This window comes from Aotus nancymaae, unplaced genomic scaffold (assembly GCF_030222135.1).
Source record: "Aotus nancymaae isolate 86718 unplaced genomic scaffold, 86718_ANA_hifiasm-v0.15.2.pri h1tg000076l, whole genome shotgun sequence".
Taxonomy (NCBI): Eukaryota; Metazoa; Chordata; class Mammalia; order Primates; family Aotidae; genus Aotus; species Aotus nancymaae.
Window position 1 is genome coordinate 20,199,420 of NW_026988491.1, and position 25,342 is coordinate 20,224,761.

The 25,342-nt window shown below is 43.0% G+C and overlaps 1 protein-coding gene across 1 annotated transcript in view; it reads left to right on the plus strand.

The window, feature by feature from the left end:
* The first annotated feature begins 16,393 nt into the window (after positions 1-16,393).
* The window catches only part of ATXN10 (ataxin 10), a 169,308-nt gene continuing 160,359 nt past the window's right edge, over positions 16,394-25,342 (plus strand). The window contains exon 1 of the mRNA XM_012449460.2: positions 16,394-16,739. Coding sequence (XP_012304883.1) covers positions 16,624-16,739 — 116 coding nt within the window. The 5' untranslated portion in view covers positions 16,394-16,623. The remainder of the gene's footprint in view (positions 16,740-25,342) is intronic.

Below are 25,342 nucleotides of genomic sequence, written 5' to 3' on the forward strand. Positions count from 1 at the left end.
GGCATGGTGGTGATCGCCTGTAATCCCAGCTACTCAGGAGGCTGAGGCAGGAGAATTGCCTGAACCCAGGAGGCGGAGGTTGCGGTGAGCCGTGATCGCGCCATTGCACTCCAGCCTGGGTAACGAGCGAAACTCCGCCTAAAAAAAAAAAAAAAAAAAAAAACAGAGACAACGAGGGCTTGGGTCACCAGCCTTGGATGGGTGCCTCAGCTGGGTCTCTTCACCATAGAAGGAAGATGGCCTGGGCCGCAATGGAGGCAGGTTAGTTCAATTCCTATCAACAGATAGTCGGTGAGCAGCTTGCTCCGGCTGGGATCTGGGCGCAGGTTTATTGGGAAGTGCTCTCAGGATCATGGTGGGGGGTAAAGGAGGCGGCATTGGGCAGGGGGTGGGTGAAGCACTTTTAGCGAGTGGTTGTCCATGCTCACGCACAGACCTCAGTCCCTGCCACTGTAGCCAACCAGTTCATGAGAACACGGTGTCCGCTCCTTGGGGCTGAGGACAAAGGCTGTTGGTTGTTGAATGCCTCTTCTGTACTGGACACTCTCCGGTGCGTATGAACCTGTGAGACAAAGGTCTTTTTACTTGTTGCCCATTCTCTTCATTCATTCACGCTTTCTTTCTCCTCAAGATCTTCTGATTCCCAATCTTCAGTGTTTCTCCTTTCAGCCTTCTTTTTTTTTTTCCAATTTCAATGTTTTCACAACTCCTTTCAGGCTTCTGACCACGCTGTCTGCCACTGCTCATGAATCTATATCTACTCCAACCATGGGCCGCCTCTCTTCCCTTGTGAAATAGATGACCAGGCCCACCCCTTGAGGCTGTGTCCCTTAAGATTTCAACTTATTGCTGTCTTTCAAAGCCATCCCTGGATGAGGCTGCAATCCAGCCACATTCCACTTTTGGCCTGTGCCCGTGTACTGAGTGTGGCTGGCAGAACGGTCTCCCAAAGAGGCCCCCATCCTGAGTGCTGGCACCTCTGAATATGTTAAATTACAGGGTAAGGGGGGATTAAGGTGGCTGATCTTGAGGTGGGAGGTTATCCTACGTTATCTGGGTGGGACCAATGTAATTACAGGGACCTTATAAAAAAAAGAAAGAGGAAGGAGAGTTGGTGTTTGTTAGAGACAGAAAGGAGGTGTGATGATGAAAGCAAAGAACCAGAAGGACGGCCGTGTGAGGACTCAGCGCTTCAGCCCTGTGTGGCTGGCTTTGAAACTGGAGGAAGAAGCCATGAGCCAAGGAGTGTGGGCGCCTCTAAGGCAGAGAAGGCAGGAAAACATTCTCCCCTAGAGTCTCCAGAAGGAGCTGATGGGCCGGGTGAGGTGGCTCACGCCTGTAATCCCAGCAGTTTGGGAGGTCGAGGCGGGTGGATCACCTGAGGTCAGGAGTTCCAGACCAGCCTGGCCAACATGGTGAAACCCTGTCTCTACTAAAAATATAAAAATTAGTCAGGCGTGGGGGCACACACCTGTAGTCCCAGCTACTCAGGGGGCTGAGGCAGGAGAATCACTTGAACTTGGGAGGCAATGGTGAGCCAAGATTGCACCATTGCTCTCCAGCCTGGGCGACAGAGCGAGACTGTCTCAAGAAAAAAAAAAAAAAGAAGGTGATGGACATCTTGATTTTAGCCCAGTGAGACCCATTTCAGTCTTCTGAACCCCAGGACAGTAAGATATTAAATGTGTGTTGTTTTAAGCCACTAAATTTTTGGGTATTTGTTACTGCAGCCTCCAGGAACTAATACACCAAGCAATTCCAACTGTGAACAAAGCCTGCTCTTTTTCCTTCTTCCTGTGATCCTAAGGCATTCCTGTCTGGTGGCCATAGGTGCATGCTTAGGGACACGTACCAGCGCAACAGAGGTGGATGACATGAGTTTGGGTCACTGGCTTGTGTGACTTACTTCTGCCCTCTGGCCTTGCCAGTTCTCAATCCCAGAGGTGCCACTTCCATCCTCTGGTGAATTGCTGCAGCACCTTGAAGGGTGTGATAGAATCCAGCTTGTGATGGGCAGTACTGGTCACATGGTCACTTGACAGCAGGGTCATGGTCTCCATATCTATCAGGGCTTGGTAGCATGCCAGGGTGCTTGTTTTCTTTAGAAGTTTGCTGACTGGGGCTGGCCACAGTGGCTCATGCCTATAATCCCAGCACTTTGGGAGGCCAAGGCGGGTGGATCACGAGGTCAGGAGATCGAGACCATCCTGGCCAACATGGTGAAACCCCATCTCTACTAAAAATACAAAAACTAGCTGGGCGTGGTGGCACACGCCTGTAATCCCAGCTACTCAGGAGGCTGAGGCAGAATTGCTTGACCTAGCGAGTCGGAGGTTGCAGTGAACCGAGATTGCGCCACTGCACTCCAGCCTGGCGACACAGCAAGACTTCATCTCAAAAAAAAAAAAAAAGTTTGCTGACGGGCTGGGTGTGGTGGCTCATGTCTGTAATCCCAACACTTTAGGAGGCTGAGGCGAGCGGATCACCTGAGGTTGGGAGTTCAAGATGAGCCTGGCCAACATGACGAAACCCCATCTCTACTAAAAATACAAAAATTAGCCAAGCATGGTGGCACATGCCTGTAATCCCAGCTGCCCCAGAGGCTGAGGCAGGATCGTTGCTTGAACCCGGGAGGCAGAGGCTGCTGTGAGCCAAGATGGCACCACTGCACTCCAGCCTGGGTGACAGAGTGAGACTCTTGTCTCAAAAATAAAAGAAGTTTGCTGACTACCGGTAAATTTACTCAGTGGCACAATCCGCATGTTCTAGAGCACTTCCATCACACCTAGTATTTCCATTTGTGGTCATTTGCCCTCTATCCCTGCTCCTACTCCCAGCTCCAGGCAAATACAGATCTACTGCTTGCCTGCATTGTTTCTGGTCTTTTCTAGAGATTTTATATAAATGTAATCATATGATATGTAGTCTTTTTCTCTGCTGTCTTTCTTTTATCATAATGCTTTTTGGGGATATCCACGTTGTATGCATCTATCCACTCCAACAGTCAGAACACCAGTGTCCCCTAGCCCTTGTGAGCCCTGGGAATCGTGAAGATTAGAGTTTCCTGACAGTTGTTCTTTGTCTTGCTCTGTGGACTCTCCCCCAGTGCATGCACAGTTTAATATTTAGTCCGAGACCCAAGCAGATGCCTATCTGATTTCTGGAGTTCATTCTCCGCAAAGCTCCCACCTCCGGAAATTCCAGCCACTTCGATTTGCAATCTGTGATCTCTGCCTCCTTAATTCATTGAGATTGTCTTGCTATCCTGGGCCCCTGCTTTCTGTGCTGTGATGTGGAACGTGAGTCCAGGCAGAAAGGCTGGGCAATCGTAGAGATCACCTGGTATATTTCCGTTCTCTCAGGGATCCCAGTCCTACGTTGTCTATTAATCAATGTCTGAGAAAGGGTTTTGTTTCTCATGCATTTTGTCCAGTTTTTTAGTTGTTTATAGCAAGAAGGCAAGTCTGTCACTAGTTTTCCTTCATGACCATTATTGTTGTTGGACTTGTTTTTTTTTTTTTTTTTTTGGAGAGAGAGTCTTGTTCTGTTGCTCAGGCTGGACTGCTGTGGCATGATCTCAGCTCATTGTAACCTCCGACTCCCTGGTTCAAGCAATTATCCTGCCTCAGCCTCCAAGTAGCTGAGATTAGAGGCACATGCCACCATGCCCAGATAACTTTTGTATTTCTAGTAGAGACAGGGTTTCACCATGTTGGCCAGGATGGTCTTGATCTCCTGACCTTGTGATTTGCCCTCCTCAGCCTCCCAAAGTGCTGGGATTAGAGGCGTGAGCCATCGTGCCTGGCCCTGAATTTTTTTTCATGATCTATTATTTATACACAATCAAATTCACCTATTTTTATTTTTTGTTTAATTAATCAATTAATTTTTGAGATAGGGTCTCACTCTGTCATCCAGGCTAGAGTAGTGCATACACTGGTGCAATCACAGCTCATGGCAGCCTCCATCTCTTGGGTTCAAGAAATCCTCCTGCCTCAGCCTCCCAAGTAGCTGAGACTACAGGCATGTGCCACCATGCCTAGCTAATTTTTAAATTTTTTCTGGAGACAGGGTCTCACTGTGTTGCCCAGGCTGGTCTAAAACTCCTGGCCTCAAGCTGTCTTTCTACCTTGGCCTCCCAAAGTGCGGGGATTACAGGTGTGAGCCACCAGCATGTGCTCAGAGGGTAACTGTACAACTGGTAACCACCATTACTATCGAGAGAACAATTCCCTTACCCTAACCCGTTTCCTCCTGTTCCTTCACGCTCCAACCTCTCCCCTCCCCTACCCCATGCAACTGCTTATCTGTTATCACTATAGTTTTTTTGTTTTGTTTTGTTTTTGTTTATTTTTTTGAGATGGAGTCTCCCTCTGTTGCCCAGGTTGGAGTACAGTGGCATGATCTCAGCTCACTGTAACCTCTGCCTCCCAGGTTCAAGCGATTCTCATGCCTCAGCCTCCCAAGTAGCTGGGATTACAGGCACCCGCCACCACACCTGGCTAATTTTTTATATTTTTAGGACAGACAGGGTTTCACCATGGTGGCCAGGCTGGTCTTGAACTCCTGATCTCAAGTGATCCACCCACCTTGGCCTTCCATGTTATCACTATAGTTTTGTCTTTTCTATAATTTCATACAAAAGAAGTTATACAGTACATGATTGTTCTTCATTTAGCATGATATTTTGAGATTCACCCACATTATTGCATGTGTTAGTATTTTGTTTCTTTTTATTGCTGAGCAGTATTTTATTATATGGCTATATCACAATTTGCTTGCCCATTCACCAGGTAATGGACGTTTGGGTTGCTTCTGTTTTGGGGCTATTATTAATAATGTAACTATGAGGATTCATGTACATGTTTTATGTGGACATATGTGGAAATGCTGGGACATGTTGTAAATATATGTTTAGCTTTTTTTTTTTTTCTGAGACAAGGTCTCACTCTGTTATCCAGGCTGGAGTGCAATGGTGCCATCATAACTCACTATAACCTCAAACTCTTGGGCTGAAGCAATTCTCTTGCCTCAGCCTCCCAACTAGCTGGGACTACAGGTGTTTACTACCACACGCAGCTAATTTTTGAAGCTTTTTGTAGAGAGGGGGGTCTCCCTATGTTGCCCAGGCTGGTCTTGAACTCCTGGGCTCAAATAATCCTCCTGTCTTGGCCTCCCAAAGTGCTGGGATTACAGGTGTGAGTGACTGTGCTTGGTAATGTTTAGTTTTTAAAGGTATTGCCATACTGTTTTGCAAAATGGCCATACCAATTTGCATTCTAGCTAACAATGTATACGAGTTCCAGTTACTCTAGGCCAGGCGTGGATTACAGCACTCCAAAAATTACAGCACACTCTCACGTGAGAATGTGACCAAAAAGGGAGAATTTTAAAAGAAAATTATGGCAGCCCATTGTTTTGGACTGAGCTCACGAACTAAGCCCCAGTGGACCAGACTAAACCAAAATGGAGTTATGCATGCTAAATGTGATGTAATCAAACTAAGACTTTAAGAAACACACAGATCCTAGAAAAGGCCTGATTTTATCTTTTTCCTGTGAACAGTACATTCCAGGATGTACCCTCTATTCTAACCTTTACAAAAAAATAACCTGAAGTCCTTGTTCCCAACTTACAAAACCCACTGTTTTGCTATTTCCCAGTGGGTTTCAAGACTAAGTACATTTATGATGGCGATAGTGACATCAATGACTAAAGTTTTGGTTGATCTCTCAAAATTGAGATGATGACCAAAGAGGGGAATTGTTAAATCAAGTTTAGTCTAAAGCTGCCTCCTTACATATTTTAAGTTTGGCCTAAAGGTTTCTCTGTACATCGTCAACTAAAGCCTAAATAGAGTTATGTGCCTACTGATGTGCCAATCACCAAGTTTTAACCAATCAAAGGCAGCCAACTGTTCAAGTCACGTCCAAACAAGGCAAACGCTGAGCTGTAACCAGTCTGGCTGTTTCTGTCCCTCACTTCCATTTTCTGTCACTTTCCTTTTTCTGTCCATAAATCTTCTTTCACCCTGTGGCTTTGCTTGTGTCTCTGAGCCTACTCAGGCTCAGGAGGCTTCTTAATTCACAAATTGTTCTTTGGTCAATTTAATTCAGCTTAAGTTTTTCTTTCAACACTACATAAGTGTGTGTTTATTTCTGGACTGTGTATTCTATTCCCTTGATCTATATGAAAATTTCACACTATCTTGATGACTAGTTTTATAGTATCTTGAAATCAAATAGTTTAAGTCCTTCAACTTTTTTTTTTTTTTTTTTTTTTAGATGGAGTCTTGCACTGTTGCCAAGGTTGGAATGCAATGGCACAATCTCAGCTCACTGCAACTTCCACCTCCTGGGTTCATACGATTCTCTTGCCTCAGCCTCCCGAGTAGCTGGGATTACAGGTGCACACTACTGCACTTGGCTAATTTTTTGTATTTTTAGAAGAGACATGGTTTCACTATGTTGGCCAGACTGGTCTTGAACTCCTGACCTCGTGATCCGCCCACCTTGGCCTCCCAAAGTGCTGGGATTACAGGCATGAGCCACTGTGCCCAGCTAACTCTGTTCTTTTTCAAAATTGTTTTGGATATTTTGGGTCCTTTGCCTTTTTGTATAAATTTAAGATCAGATTTTCAAAATCTTTTCACAAAGTGTGTTAAAATTTTAATTGGAATGACACCAAATCAATAGGTCAATTTGAAGAGGACTGACATCTTAACAATATTGAGTATTCCAAGCCACAAACATGGTGTATCTTTCCATTGATATAGGTCTTCTTCAATTTCATTTTGTAATGTTTTGTGTTTTGAGGTTTTTGTTCACTGAAGTCATGTTTTGTTTTACCTCATTTAATTTAGTTATAATCGTTGCTTTAAAATCTGTTAGTTCTCACATCTATTTCATCTCATGGATAGATTTTTCTTTTCTCTTGAGAATGTGTTCCAATTTCTTACTTGTATTTCAGGTAACTTTTGGATTGTATTTTGATATCATTAATAGTAAGCTGTGGGGATTCTGGATTCTGTTATTTTCCTCTGTTGAGTGTTGTTCTTTTGTTTTCATAGGCAATTTTCTTATGTGGGCTTGGACTGAAAACTATTTCTTCAGGGTTAGTTCCAGTTTTGCTTCAGATCTTTTGTATTTAGTTGAGCTGCTTTGTGTCTATACCACATAATTTGGTTTATTTAGTGGGCACTCAGCTATATGGATAGAATTAATTTGGGGGTCCCCTCTAAGTCCATTTTCTGCTGCTTGTAACAGAATCATCTGAAACTGGGTAATTTATAAAGAAAAGAAATTTATTTCTTACAGTTATGGAGGCTGAAAAGGCCAAGGTTGAGGGGCTGCATCTGGCAAGGGCCTTCTTGCTGATGGGGACTCTCTCCAGAGTCCCAGGGCAGTTCAGGGCATCACATGGTGAGGGGGCTGAGGGTGCTGGCTCCGGTCTCTCTTCCTCTTCTTATAAAGCCAGGAGACCCACTCCCAAGATAACCAATTAATCCATTATTCCATGAATGGATTAATCCATTCATGAGGACAGGTCTCAAAACCCAATCACCTCTTAAAGGCCCTACCTGTCAATACTGCCACATTGGGGATTAAAATCTCAGCATGAGTTTTGGAGAGGAGAAACATTCAAACCATAGCACCCTCTCTGAATATTTCTCTTTTGGGATTTTTCCATTCTCTTCAGTGTTCACATTTTCATACGTTTACTTTTATGTTTCCACAGGCTAGAAAGAATGCAGAGTTTTGTACATATGCCCCCAACCACTGCTGTGCACATCCATGTACTACAATTAGTCCCAGGCTAAAAGCTACAGAGATGTGAACTTACTTGTATGGCTCCCCATCTCCCTTCCTCCAAGTAAGCAGGTACTCCTTATCAGAGTCTGCTTCTGTTCACTCCCAAACCCTTCAGGTGGTTGCTTTTTTATAGTATGTCTAGGTTTTATGACCATTTACTATGGGGTACATATGCGTGGGGGTCATCAAGTAAGGTCTTTGTCCATCTTACCCAGAAGTGGAAGCTTGTCATGAATTGGTCCTCAGAGCACTTTGAATAGTACTGGCCTAAACCACTGTCTCAATGATGGCCCTATTCAGAATGACATTGCAAATTTCTCTTCCACAGTTTTCTACCAGATGTTTATCATTGAGGTTCAATACCAGATAGTGTCAGAACTAATACAGTAATTCCCAGTTCAGGCAGAGAGAGCACAAAGAGTACTAATATCCAAATACTTCTTGATATGGATTGACTTGAAAAAGCTGACTTCATAAAAAACAGTTCTGGCTTTTACAGACTGTTCTCAGTGGATTTCTCTTCTTTCCTGTCAATGGATTTTCTTTCTTTGCTGACCTTTGACTTTCTGTGATCTTGACTGCTGGGAAGTGTAAGGCAGAGGAAGTCCTTAGGCAGGAGATAAACCTGGGCCTGTGCCCACAGAGATGGTCTTTTGAGAGGCCTGAGAGCACTAGCTGGGACAGCAGAAGGCAAAAGTCCCCAGGTAGTGTTATGATGGTTTGGAGCAGAGCCATGTCATGAGTATTTTAATTTTTTATTTTAAACCTTATGAGACATTGTTGCTTTATGATTGTATTGTACTTTGGATGTTCATTTAGATGAAGTTGATGGTGAATACCATTCTCAGTGTTCTTTATTCCTTACTGTGTCTCTCATCTTCCATCTGGGATTGTTTTTGTCTCTAATTCATACTCTTTTGTATTTCCTTTAGCATGGATCTGTTGGCAGTTAGTTATATTTTTCAGCACATTGAAGATAGCATTCCACTATTTTGGTTTCCAGTGTTTCTGTGGAGAATGCAGCTTACTCAATTCTCACTCCTTTAAAAATAACCTGTCTTTTTATTCCCCTGTGGCTTCTTATCAGATTTTGTCTTTGTCTTTTTCCATAATTTCACTGGATGTGAATATATGATGTGTCTATATGTATTCTTTTCATGTACTCTGCTTTCTATTCATCGAGCTTCTTGAATCTGTGGTTTGGAATCTTTCATCAGTTTTGGCAGATTCTCAGCTATTATCCTATGTATTGCCTCTGTCCTGCTTCTCTCTCCTTTTGAGACTCGAGTTACATGTATTAGACTTTCTCAACTTACTTTCTGCATCTCTTGGCTCTTCTATTTTTTTTGTATTTTAATTTCTTCATTTTGGCTAGTTTATCTTCCAGTTCATTTATTTTCTCTTTATGTCTCTCTAACCTGTTTTAATCCTATCAATTGAGTTGTTACTGTGTTATTTCTCATTTCAGTTCCAGAATTTCTATTTATTTATTACATAAATACATGATTTCACTTTTTATAGTTCAATTCCTTGTTTGGACTTTTGAATTATTTCTTTGAACATAAGAAACTTGTGTCATTGCCATGTTTCATTCCAGTATCTTAAGTCTCTGTGGGCCAGTTTCTGTTGTATGTTGCTTCTGCTGGTTCTTATAATTTCCGTTTTCCCTGTAGAGTGAGTTATTTTTGTGTTGTTCATTCTATTTGAGAATTATTTGTAGGAATAATCTGATGCTTAGGATGGCACCTTCTTCCAAAGATGGTTTTCATCTGCTTCTGCCATATGACTAAGTGTGCCACCATTCTGGTCTGTCTTAATGTTTTGGTTGCTTGGATCAACCAGGTAACCATCAGATTTTTGAAATATTTCATTTGGGTTAAAAGTTTTCCTTATTCAGAGGATAGCTTTAAATAACTTGGCCTGACATTACCAGAAGTGAAGCTTTTTCTATTTTATGAAACTTCTTGTAAAAGGCAGGGATTACATCTTTCTCCACATATATATGGAGAAAATCATAAATCATATATAAAGCAAGCTGGTTTGAGGCTATATTTAGGTGCTTCATTTTCTGGAATGTATTTCCACCTTTGTCTAGTGCTCATATAATTATTTAAGATTCAGCTTACATGGTTTCTCTAGTTGTATTTCTTCATCTCTTCAGTTTCCTAGCTCTTTACACATCTTTTTTTCTGGCTTTATTTATCATGCTGTATCATCAGTATGTATTTCTGTATTCCTTTAATAGACTCAGAGATCATTGATGACTGAGGTATTATATTACTTGTCTTCATAAGACTAGGTTCTAATACAGTCCATGACAGATTCTCAAAAACTTCTGGTTAAATTGAAATACGAAAAATAAAATGTAAAATGGATTGGTAACAATCATAAGAAATAGGTTATTAACTTTACAAATTATATAGAAATCCTTGATCCCTACAATGCAACTATTACTAACATCAGAATGATCACCTCAAATACCAGTAGTCTATTGTCAGTCACTTATACCAGTTATATCTTGACCCAATCCACAATTTCCTAAGTATTTCCTACTGTTTCTCATTTGCCCAACCACCTAACAGCTTTTTTTTTTTGAGAGGAGTTTCGCTCTTGTTACCCAGGCTGGAGTGCAATGGCGTGATCTTGGCTCACTGCAACCTCCGCCTCCTGGGTTCAGGCAATTCTCCTGCCTCAGCCTCCTGAGTAGCTGGGATTACAGGCACGCGCCACCATGCCCAGCTAATTTTTTGTATTTTTAGTATAGACGGGGTTTCACCATGTTGACCAGGATGGTCTCGATCTCTTGACCTCGTGATCCACCCGCCTCGGCCTCCCAAAGTGCCACCTAACAGTTTTTGATCTCCTTGGCCACTTCATTCTTCCTATTTTCTCACTTTTACACCACACAGTTCAATGTTAATATGTATAGAACTAAGCTAAATATATGACAGACTCTGGATTGACTATCATCAGATCTTCACCTACTTAATTAAGTAGGTGCTATTACTATTCCATTTTACAAATGAAAAAAAAAAGGCTTAAAGAGATGATTACTTGTCCAAGTGCTAAGAGATAAAAGAGGGATTCACATCACCCAGGTCTGTCTGATTCCAGCGCTCATGTTCTTTACCAGAGGTTGGCAAACGTTTTCTATAAAGAACTAAATAGTTAATATTTTCAGCTTTGGAGATCATACAGTCTTTGTAACAACAAGTCACCTCTGCCACTTTAGTGCCAAAGTAGCCATAGACAATATGTAAATGAATGACTGACAGTTTTCAATACAATTTTATTCATGAAAATAGGTGGCGGGAAAAGTTTGGCTCATAGGTTATAGATTGCCAATCCCTGCTCTGAACAAGTATACTACTCTGTTATTTTTCTCTCCTGTTTCTCAATCTCCAGAGTTCTCTGTTCAACACATATTTACAGCATTGCTTCTAAGCACAGGGCTGTGATGAAGATGAGAAAATACCTGTCTCGAGGGACCTGAGATGTGAAAGGGGAGTATATAAACGAACATCTATAGCACAGGCTGACTATGGAAAGTCAGTGCCAAAAGAGAGGCACAGGCTGACCAGATATTTTTTTGATGAACACATGAGGTCTTGTGGAGTTGGTGGCATATGACAAAAGTTTTCTAGCAAGAGCATCATAGGCAGAGATGCTAAGAAGGAAGTTTCCAATAAAAGAGCCAGCATAAACATACATTTTTCTATGTACCTGTCATTCATCTTCTATTCTCTTTACCAGTATTCACTTACTTCTCTTTTCCTCGCCAAAATCATATGCACTTTGATCCAAATCTCTTTTTGCCTTGCACCTCACCTACTTTCTTCTCTGAATTTCCTTTTTGCCTTACTTTTTTTTTTGTATTTACTTCTTTCTTGATTACTGAGTCACTGCTGATTCATTTCTGCAGTGGGCTCAAGGTACAAATTTATATCATAAATTTCATTTGAGTTGAATTCACGTACCTCAACATGGTGGCATGTTCATCTGGTTCATCTAAGTCAAACAGCTATATAATATTAAAAAGAAGTCATTTAGCCCTAGTGAAACATTAACTTGGTTCTGTCAATTCAGTCAAGGTTGAAATCCTCTAGTCGATTTTGGGCAGTCAATAACAGCCACTGTTTGAGCAGTTGAATTTTCTTTTGTTTCTCTTATGCATATTTCTACTTTTTGTCTGTCCTGTTAATCTGTCTCTTTTAATCTTCTCCCTTATAATTTTTTTCTTTTTCTTTTTCCATCCTCCTCCTTTCCTGTACTTTTTGGATTATTAAACTTCTTCTACAGGCATGCTATTTCCTTTCTCCTCTCTGCAGATATATATATATATGTTATATATATATATATATAATATATATATATATAAAACATAATATATATGTTATATATATATAACATAATATATATGTTATATATATATAACATAAATATATAACATCATAACACATATGTATATATGTTGTATATATAACATTATATACATGTTACATATAACGTTATATATTTATGTTATATATATATAAAATGTTACACACACACACACACACGCACACAAAATGTTATTTATTTATGTATTTGAGATGAAGTCTTGCTCTGTCACCCAGGCTGGAGTGTAATGGTGCACTCTCAGCTCACTGCAACCTCCGCCTCCCAGGTTCAAGTGATTCTCTTGCCTCAGCCTCCTGAGTATCTGGGATAACAGGTGCCTGTCACCATACCTGGCCAATTGTTTTTTTGTTGTTGTTTTTTTAGTAGAGATGGGGGTTTCACCATGTTGGCCAGGCTAGTCTCAAACTGCTGACCTCAGGTAATCCACCTGCCTCCGCCTCCCAAAGTGTTGAGATTACAGGCATGAGCCACCATGCCTGGCCTCTGCAGATATAGTTAAAAAGATTCTTTGTTCATTAATTCAACTTTTATTGAGCAATTATCACATAGTAGGGCTAGTTTCTAGGTGCTGGGATGGAGATACAAAAATAACCAAAAGAGACAAACATCTATACCCTTGTGGAACTTATATTCTAGTAGTAAGGGAAATAGAGAAGTAACAATAAACAGAATAGAAAAGTAAATTATGTAATATAGCAAGTATTACGTGCTATGGGGAAAATTCCTGGGAATCAATCAGGAATTTGGGTAGGCTGTTACAATTTTAAACAGATTGATCAGGAAGGTCATTAAAAGATCATTTGAACAGGTAGTTGAAGGAAATAAGGAAGCAAGTCATGAAGATGTTTGTGAGGAAGTGTTCTATGCAAAAAAAAAACCCAAAAAACAAAAAACTCCTAGCATATACAAAGTCCTAAGGCAGGAGAGTACCTTTCCTGGTGGAGTTGTGGGGTTAAAAAAAAAGTAACAAATAAACTTTATCTGAGGAATATGAGCTCCTTTAAATGACCAGGCCCAGAGAAGCACTGGAATGAAACAGTGGTCATATCACTCCTCCTTGAGCTAAATACTTACCTCTTTTTAAAAACAATAATAATTATTTTTTAGAGACAAGGTCTCACTCTATCACCTAAGCTGGAGTGCAGTGGTAGGGTAATAGCTCACTGAAGCCATGAGCTCAACAAATCCTCCCATTTCAGCCTCTGGAGTAGCTTGGGACTATTGCCATGTGCTGCCATGCCTAATTTTAAAAAATTTTTTTTCAGAGAAATGGAGTCTCACACTATGTTGTCCAGGCTGGTCTCAAACTCCTGGGCTCAAGCAGTCCTCCCACCTCAGCTGCCCAAAGCACTGAGACTACAGGCATGAACCACCATGCCTGCCCCAATTACCTCCTGAAGCCACATTCTATTTGGGCTCTAGACTAACTGATGTCAACTAGCCACAAAATGGCTCACAACCTATAGTACAGCCAATCACTAACCAACACTGTTTCTTAAACCAATGAGAATTCATGACAAACAACCTTTTAAATCACCTCTCAACTGATTCATTCTTTCTTCTTGAAAAAGTTGAGCTTCTCTTTTGTTCTCCATAGCACTCCCCAGGGCAACTTGGATGTGTGTCCTGGGCTGCAGTGCTCACGTTGTCCCAAATAAACTCTTTATATTAATTTTACCTCAGCTTCTTCCTTTTAAGTAGACAGAGGACAATAGGACAATTTCATGGCTGAAATGCATTGGAAGAGGAAGAGGCTAGTAGATGTGATCAGAGCCCATGGGGGCTGGGGGTGATAGCGAAGGAGGAGGCAGGTCATTTAGGGGCTTTTCTATTGGAAGAGCTTGGCTTTTACTCTGAGTGAAGTGGAAATCCATTAGAGGGTTTTGGGCAGAGTTAAATGTTGACATATTGTTTAAAGGATCTAAAATGTAAGGAAGTAAGAGCAGAGAGGCCAAAAGACCAATCAGGAGTATGCTGCAATATTCCAGGCAAGAAGTATGAATATTATGGGGAATGTTTTTCTGGGAATGTTTACTTTTTTTACGTTAGATGGTAAGAAAACTAAAGTTCAAGGGTTTTGGTTTTGGTTTTTGAGATGGAGTTTCCCTCTGTTGCCCAGGCTGGAGTGCAGTGCAGTGATCTTGGCTCACTGCAACCTCCGCCTCCCGGGTTCAAGTGATTCTCCTGCCTCAGCCTCCCGAGTAGCTTGGATCACAGGCATGTGCTACTATACCCAGCTAATTTTTGTATTTTTAGTAGAGATGGGGTTTTGCCATGCTGGCCAGAGTGGTCTCAGACTGGACCTCAAGTGATCCACTGCCTTGGCCTCCCAAAGTGCTGGGATTAGAGGCGTGAACCACCGTGTCTGACCTATAAAGGTCAGGATTTTGATGCACAAGTACATTTTACCATCCTCTGCTCCTCAAGGGAAAATTGGGAGATCTTGCCCTGCCAGCTTAAGGATTGTTAAACATTTTGCATTGTCTTGAGCATTGCTATTAATAGGTGATCTAATGGCTAGCACGTAGCACACAGAAATATTCATGGAATGAATGAATATATAGTCAATTAAATGGATAACCTAATGACCCTATCAAGTAACTTGCTTGTGCAGCATTCATTTCTTTTCTTTCTTTCTTTCTTTTTTTTTTTTTTTTTGATACAGGGTATCATTCTGCCACCCAGGCTGAAGCGCAATGGTGTGATCACAGCTAACTGCAGCCTTGACCTCCTGGGCTCAAGCAATCCTCCTACCTTGGCCACCCAAAGTGCTGGGATTATAGGCATGAGCCACCATGCCCCATCAGGATTCATTTCTTCTGCATGCTCTGGTGGTGTTTATTGTATCTTTACATTCTATTTAGCAAAGAATGTTAAAATGCCATGTTATAAACACACTCCTACCCTCCCAGCGGAATGGAGAGGGTCTGCGTGCATTCACATATTTTAAGTGGTCCCACAGCAATTTGTCAGCCATAGCAGTTAACAATTATACTCAGTTATGTTTGCTTGTCTCCTTAATAGTTTGTGAGGTTCCTTCAGGTTTCGAACTATCTTTAATTGATCTTTATATCACCACACCTAGCACAGGGCTTAGCAACAATTTTTGTTAAAATAAAGAATATACACTGTAATAAAGGGCAGTGGAAAGAAAATATGTGAGTTATCAACACCACCAGCTAGAGAAGTCTTGTCTGATTGCTGTGAAATATATTCGTTTCTCTTAGGAAAAAACAATTCTTACCCTACTGCTGTATAACTTGGCTTCTTGACTCGGAACGGTATTTGAAGTCTTTGAAGAACTGGAGCAATGTATTCTCCCCCTAGGCAGAGTGCCTGGTAAGTGGTCTGGTATTGATTAGCAAGTCACCAGTAAGTACTGGGAAGTGAGTTGTCAGGGTCTGAGACTTGCAAGCTGGTGACAGACTGCTCCAGCTTCCAGTGGGCCCGGGGCCGGGGGCACTGATCAACTCACTTGAGCGGTGGGATCAAGGTCTTCAGCCTTAGTAGGGGGAGCCTCTGCCTGGCCCCCTTCACTCCAGAGCCCTTCAGCCAGCGTCTCCTCCCAAGAGGGTCCCTTCCACCCAGAACCTCCTCCCTAGGGGAGATCGCTCTGTCTGCGGGCCCCCTCCCATAGGAGGGCCCCTCTTTCTCAGGATGAACCTCTGTCCCTGATACCTGCTCACAAGACCGAGACCCAGTTAGGACCCCACCCCCACAGGCCCCTCCCTTCCCCCCGGGATCCCCTCCGCTGGAGGAGACCCCTCTATCCTCGGGCCCCATCCCATAGGACGCGCCCTTCTTTCTTAGGATGAACTTCGGTATTCAATACCCGCTCCCAAGACCGAGACCCCTTGGTCCGCAGGCCGCCTCCCATAGGACGCGGCCCTCTTCCTCAGGGTGAACCTCTGTCCCTGGCACCCGCTCCCAATACCGAGACACTGTTACGGCCCCCGCAACACGGGCCCCCTCACCCTGGCGTCTCCTCCCCTTAGAGGAGCCCTATCTGCAACGCCTCCCAGTTAATCATTCCCCGCATCCCTCCCCGCCCTCACACAGCACTTCCGCCGCGCCCCCTCCCCTCGGGCGGGACTTCCGCCGCGCCCCCTCCCCTCGGGCGGCACTTCCGCCGCGCCCCCTCCCCTCAGGCGGCACTTCCGCCGCGCCCCCTCCCCCGCGGCGCCATCCCCTCCTCCCGCCCGGGGCGAGCTTGTGCTTAGCCTCGAGCTCTCCGGCCGCGGCGCAGCTTCAGGGCAACGCGGGCTGCAGCGGCGGCGGTGGTCAGGGCTGTGTAGGGCGCGTCCTCCTCCTTTTTCCTCGCTCTCTTCCTCCTCACTCCTCGCCATCCTCCTCCCTCCTCCTCGCCTTCCTCCTCCTCTTCGTCAGGCTCGGCAGAGCTGCGAGCGGCAAGATGGCGGCGCCCAGACCGCCGCCTGCCCGGCTGTCGGGCGTCATGGTGCCGGCGCCCATCCAGGACCTGGAGGCCCTGCGCGCGCTCACGGCACTCTTCAAAGAGCAGCGGAACCGGTAACGAACCCGGCAGGGGGCTGCCCCGGGCGGGGGAGGGCAGCCGGGACTCCCGCGGCGGCCTGGCCTAGACCCAGGCGCCGCCCCCTCCTCGTTGGAGACGCGAAGGGCGAGGCCTGCGCGGGCTGCCGGAGCGCCACCCAGGCCTCCCGACTCCCAGGCACCGCCTCGTCCTCGTGGGTCCCCGCGGGGCCTGGAGCGGGCACCCGCTTACCCCCCGCAGCTCGTCCGGGTGTGAAGCCGCGACCCCGGGAGCCCTTGGCCGTAGCGTGCCAGTGCTGTTGACCCAACACACGCTTAGGCCGCCCGTGGCAGGTGCGAGGGCTGCGCCAGGCCCTGCTGCGAGCAAGACCCACGCGGCCCCCAGAGTCATAGAGCGTGTGTTTTAGTGGGGGACGACGCGTGTTAGGGGCGTGGGAATTGGACATTTGTAGGGATGCCAGTCTCTAAGCGTGGAGTTGGGACTGACACTCCTTCCTCCTAGGCGTTTGAGCCCAGGCTGCACTGTCCCCTCTGAGGGCAGCGCTCTCTGCGGTGTGGAAGAGCACGGGCCTGGAGAGACCAGTCCAGCCCTGATGCCACTGAGGGGCAATTGGTGGTACCCCATGTGTCAGCTCTTGTGCTAGGTGTTGGGGTGGGAAGATGGCAAGTCCTTGCTCTCTCCTGTACTAGTATGTACAAGATAACATACAGCTGTGGGGGTATATATGTGCGAAGAGCAGAGGGAACATTGAAGAAAGAAAGACTTAGATTTGAATTGGTCTAGGTGATCACTAAAGGACTTCCTCTCTTTAAACTAGACATCTGGTCTGAGCACTTCCTTTCCCTCAAATCACAGTGGGAAATGTGGAGCTGCTGAAAGAATGCCATTAATAAAAGTCCCTGGTACTGCTCCATGAGCCTTTGGGGAAGATGCATTTATTGATTTAATGCTTAGGCATATCTGTACCATGATAGACCCTCCTTTTAGTTAATAACCCAGTCATCAACCATTTATTGAACACCTTCTATGAAACAGATTTTTTGTTAGGGGCTGAGGGTACAAAGATGAATGATGTAATCCCTTTTATCAAGTATATTTGGGAAATTTTTTTTTTTTTTTTTTTGAGACGGAGTTTCGCTCTTGTTACCCAGGCTGGAGTGCAATGGCGCGATCTCGGCTCACCGCAACCTCCGCCTCCTGGGTTCAGGCAATTCTCCTGCCTCAGCCTCCTGAGTAGCTGGGATTACAGGCACGCGCCACCGTGCCCAGCTAAGTTTTTGTATTTTTAGTAGAGACGGGGTTTCACCATGTTGACCGGGATGGTCTCGATCTCTTGACCTCGTGATCCACCCGCCTCGGCCTCCTAAAGTGCTGGGATTACAGGCGTGAGCCACTGCGCCCCGGCCGGGAAGTTTTTAAATAAACACATTCACATTGTAATGGAAATTTATGCAAGAGGTGGTGGCAGAGGGGAACATGTGGATCTCTTGGAAGATTGGTGAGCCAGGAGAGGCTTTAAGATTATTTCAGGTGCGTGGGTTATATAGATGAGAGGACTGGAAGAAGGAACAGTGTCTGCAAAGGGGCCATATGTTAATTTTGCAAAGCCGATGAGACAAAATAACATAGATAAGGTTTCTGGTACAGAGGAGACGTTTATTCAAACATCAGTTCCCTTTTTATGACTTGAAGAAAATCCAAGCCCCTGAGCCAGTTTAGAAGACCCTTCTTGACTCTGTCTCTTGTGAGGGAAGAAGTTTCTTATCTTGAAAACGGGATGATGGTAGCCACTTTGAGGGATTATTGTGAGGATCTGTAATATGTGTAGCACAGTGGTTTATACATAGTAGATGCCATTTATTTAGGACCTGTTATTAAAATATAATAAGGTTATAAGTGACCAAGAGCCCATTTGTGTTGAATCTCCTGTCTTATCAAAAACAAAAGTTGAAGCTATTTCTGGAAGACAATTCTAATTTTGGGGTTTTCAGAAAAAGGGATCCCAGGATCTCATTACCATTTTAGCAACCCCCAAGTAAAAGGAAATTCTTACATCCCATTGTGGTGATTTTAAATATGTCCACAAATTCTTTGATACTCTGACCTTCAAGTGGAGGAAGTTAATTCTTTTCTCCTTGAGTTTGGGCTGAACTTAGTGACTTGCTTCTGAAGAGTAGAATATGGCAGAAGTGACAGTGTGTGACTTCTCAGACTAGGTCATAAAAAGCATCGTAGTTGCCTTTTTGCTAGCTCTTTCTGGGATCGCTCACTCTGACTAAACCAGCAGCCATGTCATGAGGATACTCAAGCTCCATATGCAGAGAGCTGTGTGGTGAGGAGCTGAGGCCTCCTGCAACAGCCATGTGTTGAACTACCTTGGAAGCAGGTCCTCTCAGCCCCAGTAACATCCTCATCCTCCTGAGACACCCTAAGCCACTCAGAACTGTGTGAGATCATAAATGTTATTGTTTTAAAAATGCTAAATTTTGGGCTAATTTGCTGTATAGCAATAAATCATTAATACACCAGTCTAAATTCTCCATGCTCTGTATTAAATGTATTCTGTAACCCACTTCTTTTTTTGTTGTTGTTGAGGCGGAGTTTCGCTGTTGTTACCCAGACTGGAGTGCAATGGCGTGATCTCGGCTCACTGCAACCTCCACCTCCTGGGTTCAAGCAACTCTGCCTCAGCCTCCTGAATAGCTGGGATTACAGGCGCTCACCACCATGCCCAGCTAATTTTTGTATTTTTAGTAGAGACGGGGTTTCACCTTGTTGACCAGGATGGTCTCGATCTCTTGAACTCGTGATCCACCTGTCTTGGCCTCCCAAAGTGTTGGGATTACAGGCATGAGCCACCGCGCCCGGTTTGTAACCCGCTTCTTAAACAGTGTCTTGGTCAGTAAAATTATTTAAACATTGCCTATGGTCATATAATGTCAGTATTAAGATATTCCTCAGCTGTGTCTTCTCTGTGTAAGGTAATTCTTTTTTCTCACATTTGTTTTATACTTTTTGTTTAATGTAGATATTGGTGTATTTCACATTTGCTTAACAAGTTGTCTTGCTGTGAGTGTTTGCAAGTCATGTTAAATTCTTTTTGAATAAGTAAGACGTATACATTTAAAATTCCATTTTAGTTGCTCTTTTATCTTTTTGTTTGTTTGTTTTGTTTTCAGACAGGGCCTCACTTTGTTGCCTCAGCTGGAGTACATTTTTCCAGAGAAGGGGTCTCACTATGTTGTTCAGGCTGGTCTCGAACTCCTGGCCTCAAGTGATCCTCCTGCCTCAGTCTCTCAAAGTATTGGGATTACAGGCATGAGCCACCGTGCCTGGCTAGTTGCCTTTATGATGCTTTTTTGAGGGCTGTTCAGACCCCACAAAGTGTAGAGCGAGGCGAGATTGGTTGTCATACTTCATATTTTTTAATTTTAAATTTTATTATTATATTTTTAGAGACAGTCTCATTCTGTTGCCCAAGCTGGAGTTCAGTGGCACGATCGTAGTTCACTGCAGCCTCGACTTCTGGGCTCAAGCAATCCTCCTGCCTCAGCTTCCCCAGTAGCTGGGACTACAGGTGCACACACCATGCCCGGCTAATTTTTTTGTTTATTTTCTGTAGAGATGGGGGTCTTACCATGTTGCCCAGGCTGGCATTAGCCATGTTTTAAGAGCTCAGTGGCAACATGAAATTGTGACAGTGCAGGTATAGAATATTTCCATAGTCACAGAAAGTTCTGAAGATAGTGCTGTTCTGTAATTTATTGTTTTCTATAGGGGAGATTGTGTTCTGACTTGAGTATGAAATAATGGAACATTTGGATATGTTTCTATAAATTCATCTCTTAAACTAATACCTCATTGCTTCTCCACCTCATAAGCTTCTTGAATAAAGTGGGCACATCACATTTACTGTATGCCTGGCATCTAGCATAGAGTTGATAGTGGCAGATGCTTAACAGTTTCTTGTGGAGTTGCTGCTATTTCTGTAACTTACTACTCATTATGCTTGCTTGGTCTGTTACTTAGTCACTTAGACAGTAATTTCTTTTTCAGCTTCTATCAGTATAGCTCATTTTTTCTCTTTTAATCTGTTTAGACAAAACGAGGTTTTTTGGTTAGTGTTTAATTTAAAAGTTAAAAAAAAATAAATTCAGGCCAAAAGGTCTTAAAAAAAAAAAAAGAAAATGAAAAGGCGAGTCCTGGACTTAGAGAAGTATTTACAATATGTATGACAAAGCAGTTCTTTCAGAATATATAAAGTTCTCTTATAACTTAATAAGAAAGACTCCTATCACTCAATTTAAAAATTAGGCAAAAAAGTCTGTGCTTTACAAAGAAAGAAAAATGAAGGCCAATAAGCATATGATAAAGTGCTCCAAATCATTAGTCATTAGGGAAATGCAGTTAAAACCACAGTGAGAGACTACTGCATACCATTTAGGATGGCTATTATCAAAAAAACGGAGAAGAACAAGTATTGTTGAGGGTATGGCGATAGGGAACCCTTGCGTGTTGCTGGTGGACATGTAAAATGGTGCTGCCACTATGGAAAATAATTTGGTGGGTCCTCAAAAAGCTAACCACGGAATATAGCCAAGCAGTTTTACTCTTAGGTATATAGCCGAAGAAAATGAAAAAGGACAGATGTATGATTCTGTTTTTATGAAATACCTAGAACAGACAAACTTGTAGAGACAAAGTGGATTAGAGGTTACTAGGATTTGGAGACGGGGGAAATGGGGAGTTACTGCTTCATGTTTACAGAGTTTCTATTTGAGTGTTAAAAACATTTGGAAATGGAGGTGATAGTTGTACAACATTGTGAATATAATTAAACCCACTGAACTGTAGACTTATAATGGACAAAATGGCAAATTTTATGTTATATATGTATTTTACCGCAGTTAAAAAAATTAATAATGTAGCAAAATCCATTTAATTGTACACTTTAAATGGGTTACTTGTGTGCCATGTGAACTCTTATCTCAATAGTGCTGTTACAAACAAAACCATAATAAGCTACCTCTGCATGCCTATTAGAATGGCTACAATGAAAATGACTGACCACTGAATTTTGGTGGGCCTGTGAAGCTATATATTTACAATGAAAAAAGTCACATTGTTTGGAGTGGAGGGGAGGTGTTGTAAAGTATGAGCTCTTCCCTCACTGCTATTTTTGCTTCATAATAAAATAGCATTTTATGTATCCTTTTTCCTACTCAATAGTGCTTTTCTTGAAAGCAGAGACTTTATGGTGTTTCTTAGCAGGGTGCCTGGCCCATTTTGGATACTTTGTAAATGTTGAACTGAACTGAATAGAGCAGTGAGGAGCTACTGCAGTAGCTCCAATGAGCTGATCAGTAATTACTCAAATTGCTAAAATGCTATTGATTTACTTCCTATGTAATTCATTCATTGAGTCATGGCACACATGATATATGTAAGATCTGTGCTTGGTGCTGCAGCTGTGGTCCATATGATAAAATGAACTAGTGTGGCTTACTTTGAATTACTAACAGGAATAGCTCAAATGCTACTATTAAATTTAATAAATTTGTAATTTGTTAAAAATATATATTTATAATTTATATTTACAACATAAATCTATAAATTTGTAAGTATAACTGTCTTAAGCCTTCATTCCTTTGCTTATACACACTCTCCTGATTTTTCCCTCGTGGTCAAATTATTTCACTTCCTTTTGAAAGTGGTTTCCGACCTTCAGGTGCCTTTGCCCTGTGTTCCCTTGGCATTCTGTGCTTACCTCTTTCGAATAACTTAACATAGAGTATTACGGTCACTTAATTACCTACCAGTCTCACTAGAGTGAGAGCAGCCTGAAGACAGGATTCTTACTTATCTCTGTTTTCAGTACCACTTTCAGACCTAGCACGTAATGAGCATTCAATAGTATTTTTATTATTTTAACACCTAATTTTCTTGAGCCATGAGAGATAAAAGGAGAGCATAGAAGAAAGACTTTAATTAGGAGGGGACAGGAAAGGTTAAATATGACAGATGACTGATTTCAAGGGGTAAAAAAATGACTTGGTGTTGTTACTTGCTTCTGTAAATATGTTGACTAACCTTCATAAAGAAAGTGAATAGATTAAGCACTTTTGAGGTCAGCGTACCACAGAGGTAAAAAATAAACCTATCCATCTGTGTATACACACTTATATGGGTTTCCCCCAGACATTACTGAGCCTCCGGCCAGCAAGTGTCTTTGACTGCACCGAAACACACAAAAACCTAAAAAACAAAAACCCACACGAGTCATCAGCTTGGCTAAGGATGCCATATGGCGTTTTGACTCAACCATGATTCAGCTCAACTTTGTTGAGAGAGAACATCAATTAAGTTACACTATAAAAAGCACATTTTAGAGTGTGATGGCAATTTCCTTTATTTTTACCTATGCCACGAGCTGAAATACTACATGGAATTGTTTGGTAAGGTGTTCTGACTCAGCTTCAAAATACAGAAATGGTCAGTGTAAGCCACCTCTTACATTCAATTATCTTAAATGCATGAAGAAGACAGGAAAGAGTTTGAACCAGCCAATGAAAATAAGTAAGGGTAGGATTGTGACCACCAGTACCCTCAGAGCAGTTTCTCAGCTCTTTCATTCTTCCAGTCTTTCATAGCAGCCACTGGTCACTGGACTGTGAGCAAGGACACTGCAAAGCAAAGGAGCTGTGAGACTACCACTAGGCTGAGCTGGGCCCTCTGATGGCCACAAGCTTAGAGAAGTTAGATTAGATTAACAGGATGATCCATAAGTGAGGGATGCTCTCTCATTATAGCTGTTGAGGAGTTTGTGTGCTGCTTAGAACGGTGCTTGGCACCTAATAGACACAGTTGAAAGTGTTACCGTTGTTGGTGTCATTGTCATCATCATCAATGAGAATATTATAAAACTATCCAAAGACATTTAAAAAGACTTAAATGGTAAGAAACAACTTTGTATTATAGGAAACCTCAAAGACATCAATACTTCCCAAATTGATCTATGGATTCACTGCCATTCAAATTAAAATTGCAGCAGTGTTTTTGCTAGAAATTCACAAACTAATTTTTTAAGTTATTTGAGAAACTCCTAAATTTTCTCTTACTCTCGGAACTCTCATCCCTTTAAGGGTTTGTTTGTTTGTTTGTTTATTTGTTTTTGAGATAGAGTCTCACTGTGTCACCCAGGCTGGAGGGCAGAGTACAGTGGTGCTATCACAATGCCACCATGCTCTGCTAATTGAATTTTTTTTGTTGTTGTTGTTGTAGAGTTTAGGTCTCACTGTGCCCAGGCTGGTCTTGAACTCCTGGGCTCAAGTGATTCTCTTGTCTCAGCTTCCCATAGTGTTGGGATTACAGGTGTGAGCCACTATGCCTGGCACCCTTTAAGGTTTTTACATGAGTCCTTTTCTGACTCCCCAGTTCTTAAGATTCTTCTTTGTGCCCTCAGCAAAATTCCCTGTATCCTGAACTCTTCTGTAAACACCCATTTTCATCTTCTTGATCTAAATGACGTATGGCTCACTTCTGAGGAACACGCCTTTCCCAGAGTTCTTGAAAGTGGGAGACTGTTTTCTCTCCTGCACTCAGTATTCTGCTTGGCTTAGAGGTATGGTAGTTCTCCTTGTCATTGTTGCTTTCAGACCTTTTTCCTCCATAGACCCCTCCAACGCTTAATCTCCTGACATCAGAGTATCACTGGTTTAATCCCTTTTGTAGTTAAAAGAGATCTGTGGGTCAGTCTACCTCATTGCTTGAAGAGTTTAGCTCTGGTTCACTTCTTTTCACTCTATTACGTCTCCTGTCTTAAATCTTGGTTATTTCATTATTTATGTAGATTATCCTTATATTATCCTGGCCTGGAATTGCTTTGACTTTCTCTCCTTCAGTGAGCTTGACCTCCATCTCATCTCAGCCACATACTGCCATACTTTACTCAGGCCTTATCCGTAACCATAGCCGCCTTTCCCCACAATTTCAAGAGTTCCACTCCCTGTTTTGTCTTCTCTTTAGGGCCCCTGCTTCTTCAAATCTTTTTTTTTTTTTGAGACAGAGTTTCGCTCTGTAGCCCGGGCTGGAGTGCAGTCGTACGATCTTGGCTCACTGCAACCCCTGCCTCCCGGGTTCAGGCAAGTCTCCTGCCTCAGCTTCCCACGTAGCTGGGATTACAGGTGTGGGCCACCACACCCAGCTAATTTTTCATTTTTCATAGAGACAGGGTTTCACCATGTTGGCCAGGCTGGTCTCAAACTCCTGACCTCTGGTGATCCACCCGCCTCAGCCTCCCAGAGTGCTGGGATTACAGGTGTGAGCCACCGCGCCTGGCTGGCTCCATCAAGTCTTTAACCTCACCAGGACCTACAGTCTTTTGACCCTGCTTCCTATTTACTACCCCTTTTGTTCTTTATTCCCTTCTTCATGTTCACATTGCTGTCTTGATCTGGCTTAGATCCATGGATGAGTAATGAGAGCATTTTCTTGTGTACATCCTCAACTCCCCTGCCTCCTCTCTAAACGTTGTTATGCTTGCCTGGTAAAACTCCAGCTCTGCTTAAATCCAACTTGCTGTTTCCCTCGTGCCAGTACCCAAATAGCTGAAGAAAGCTAG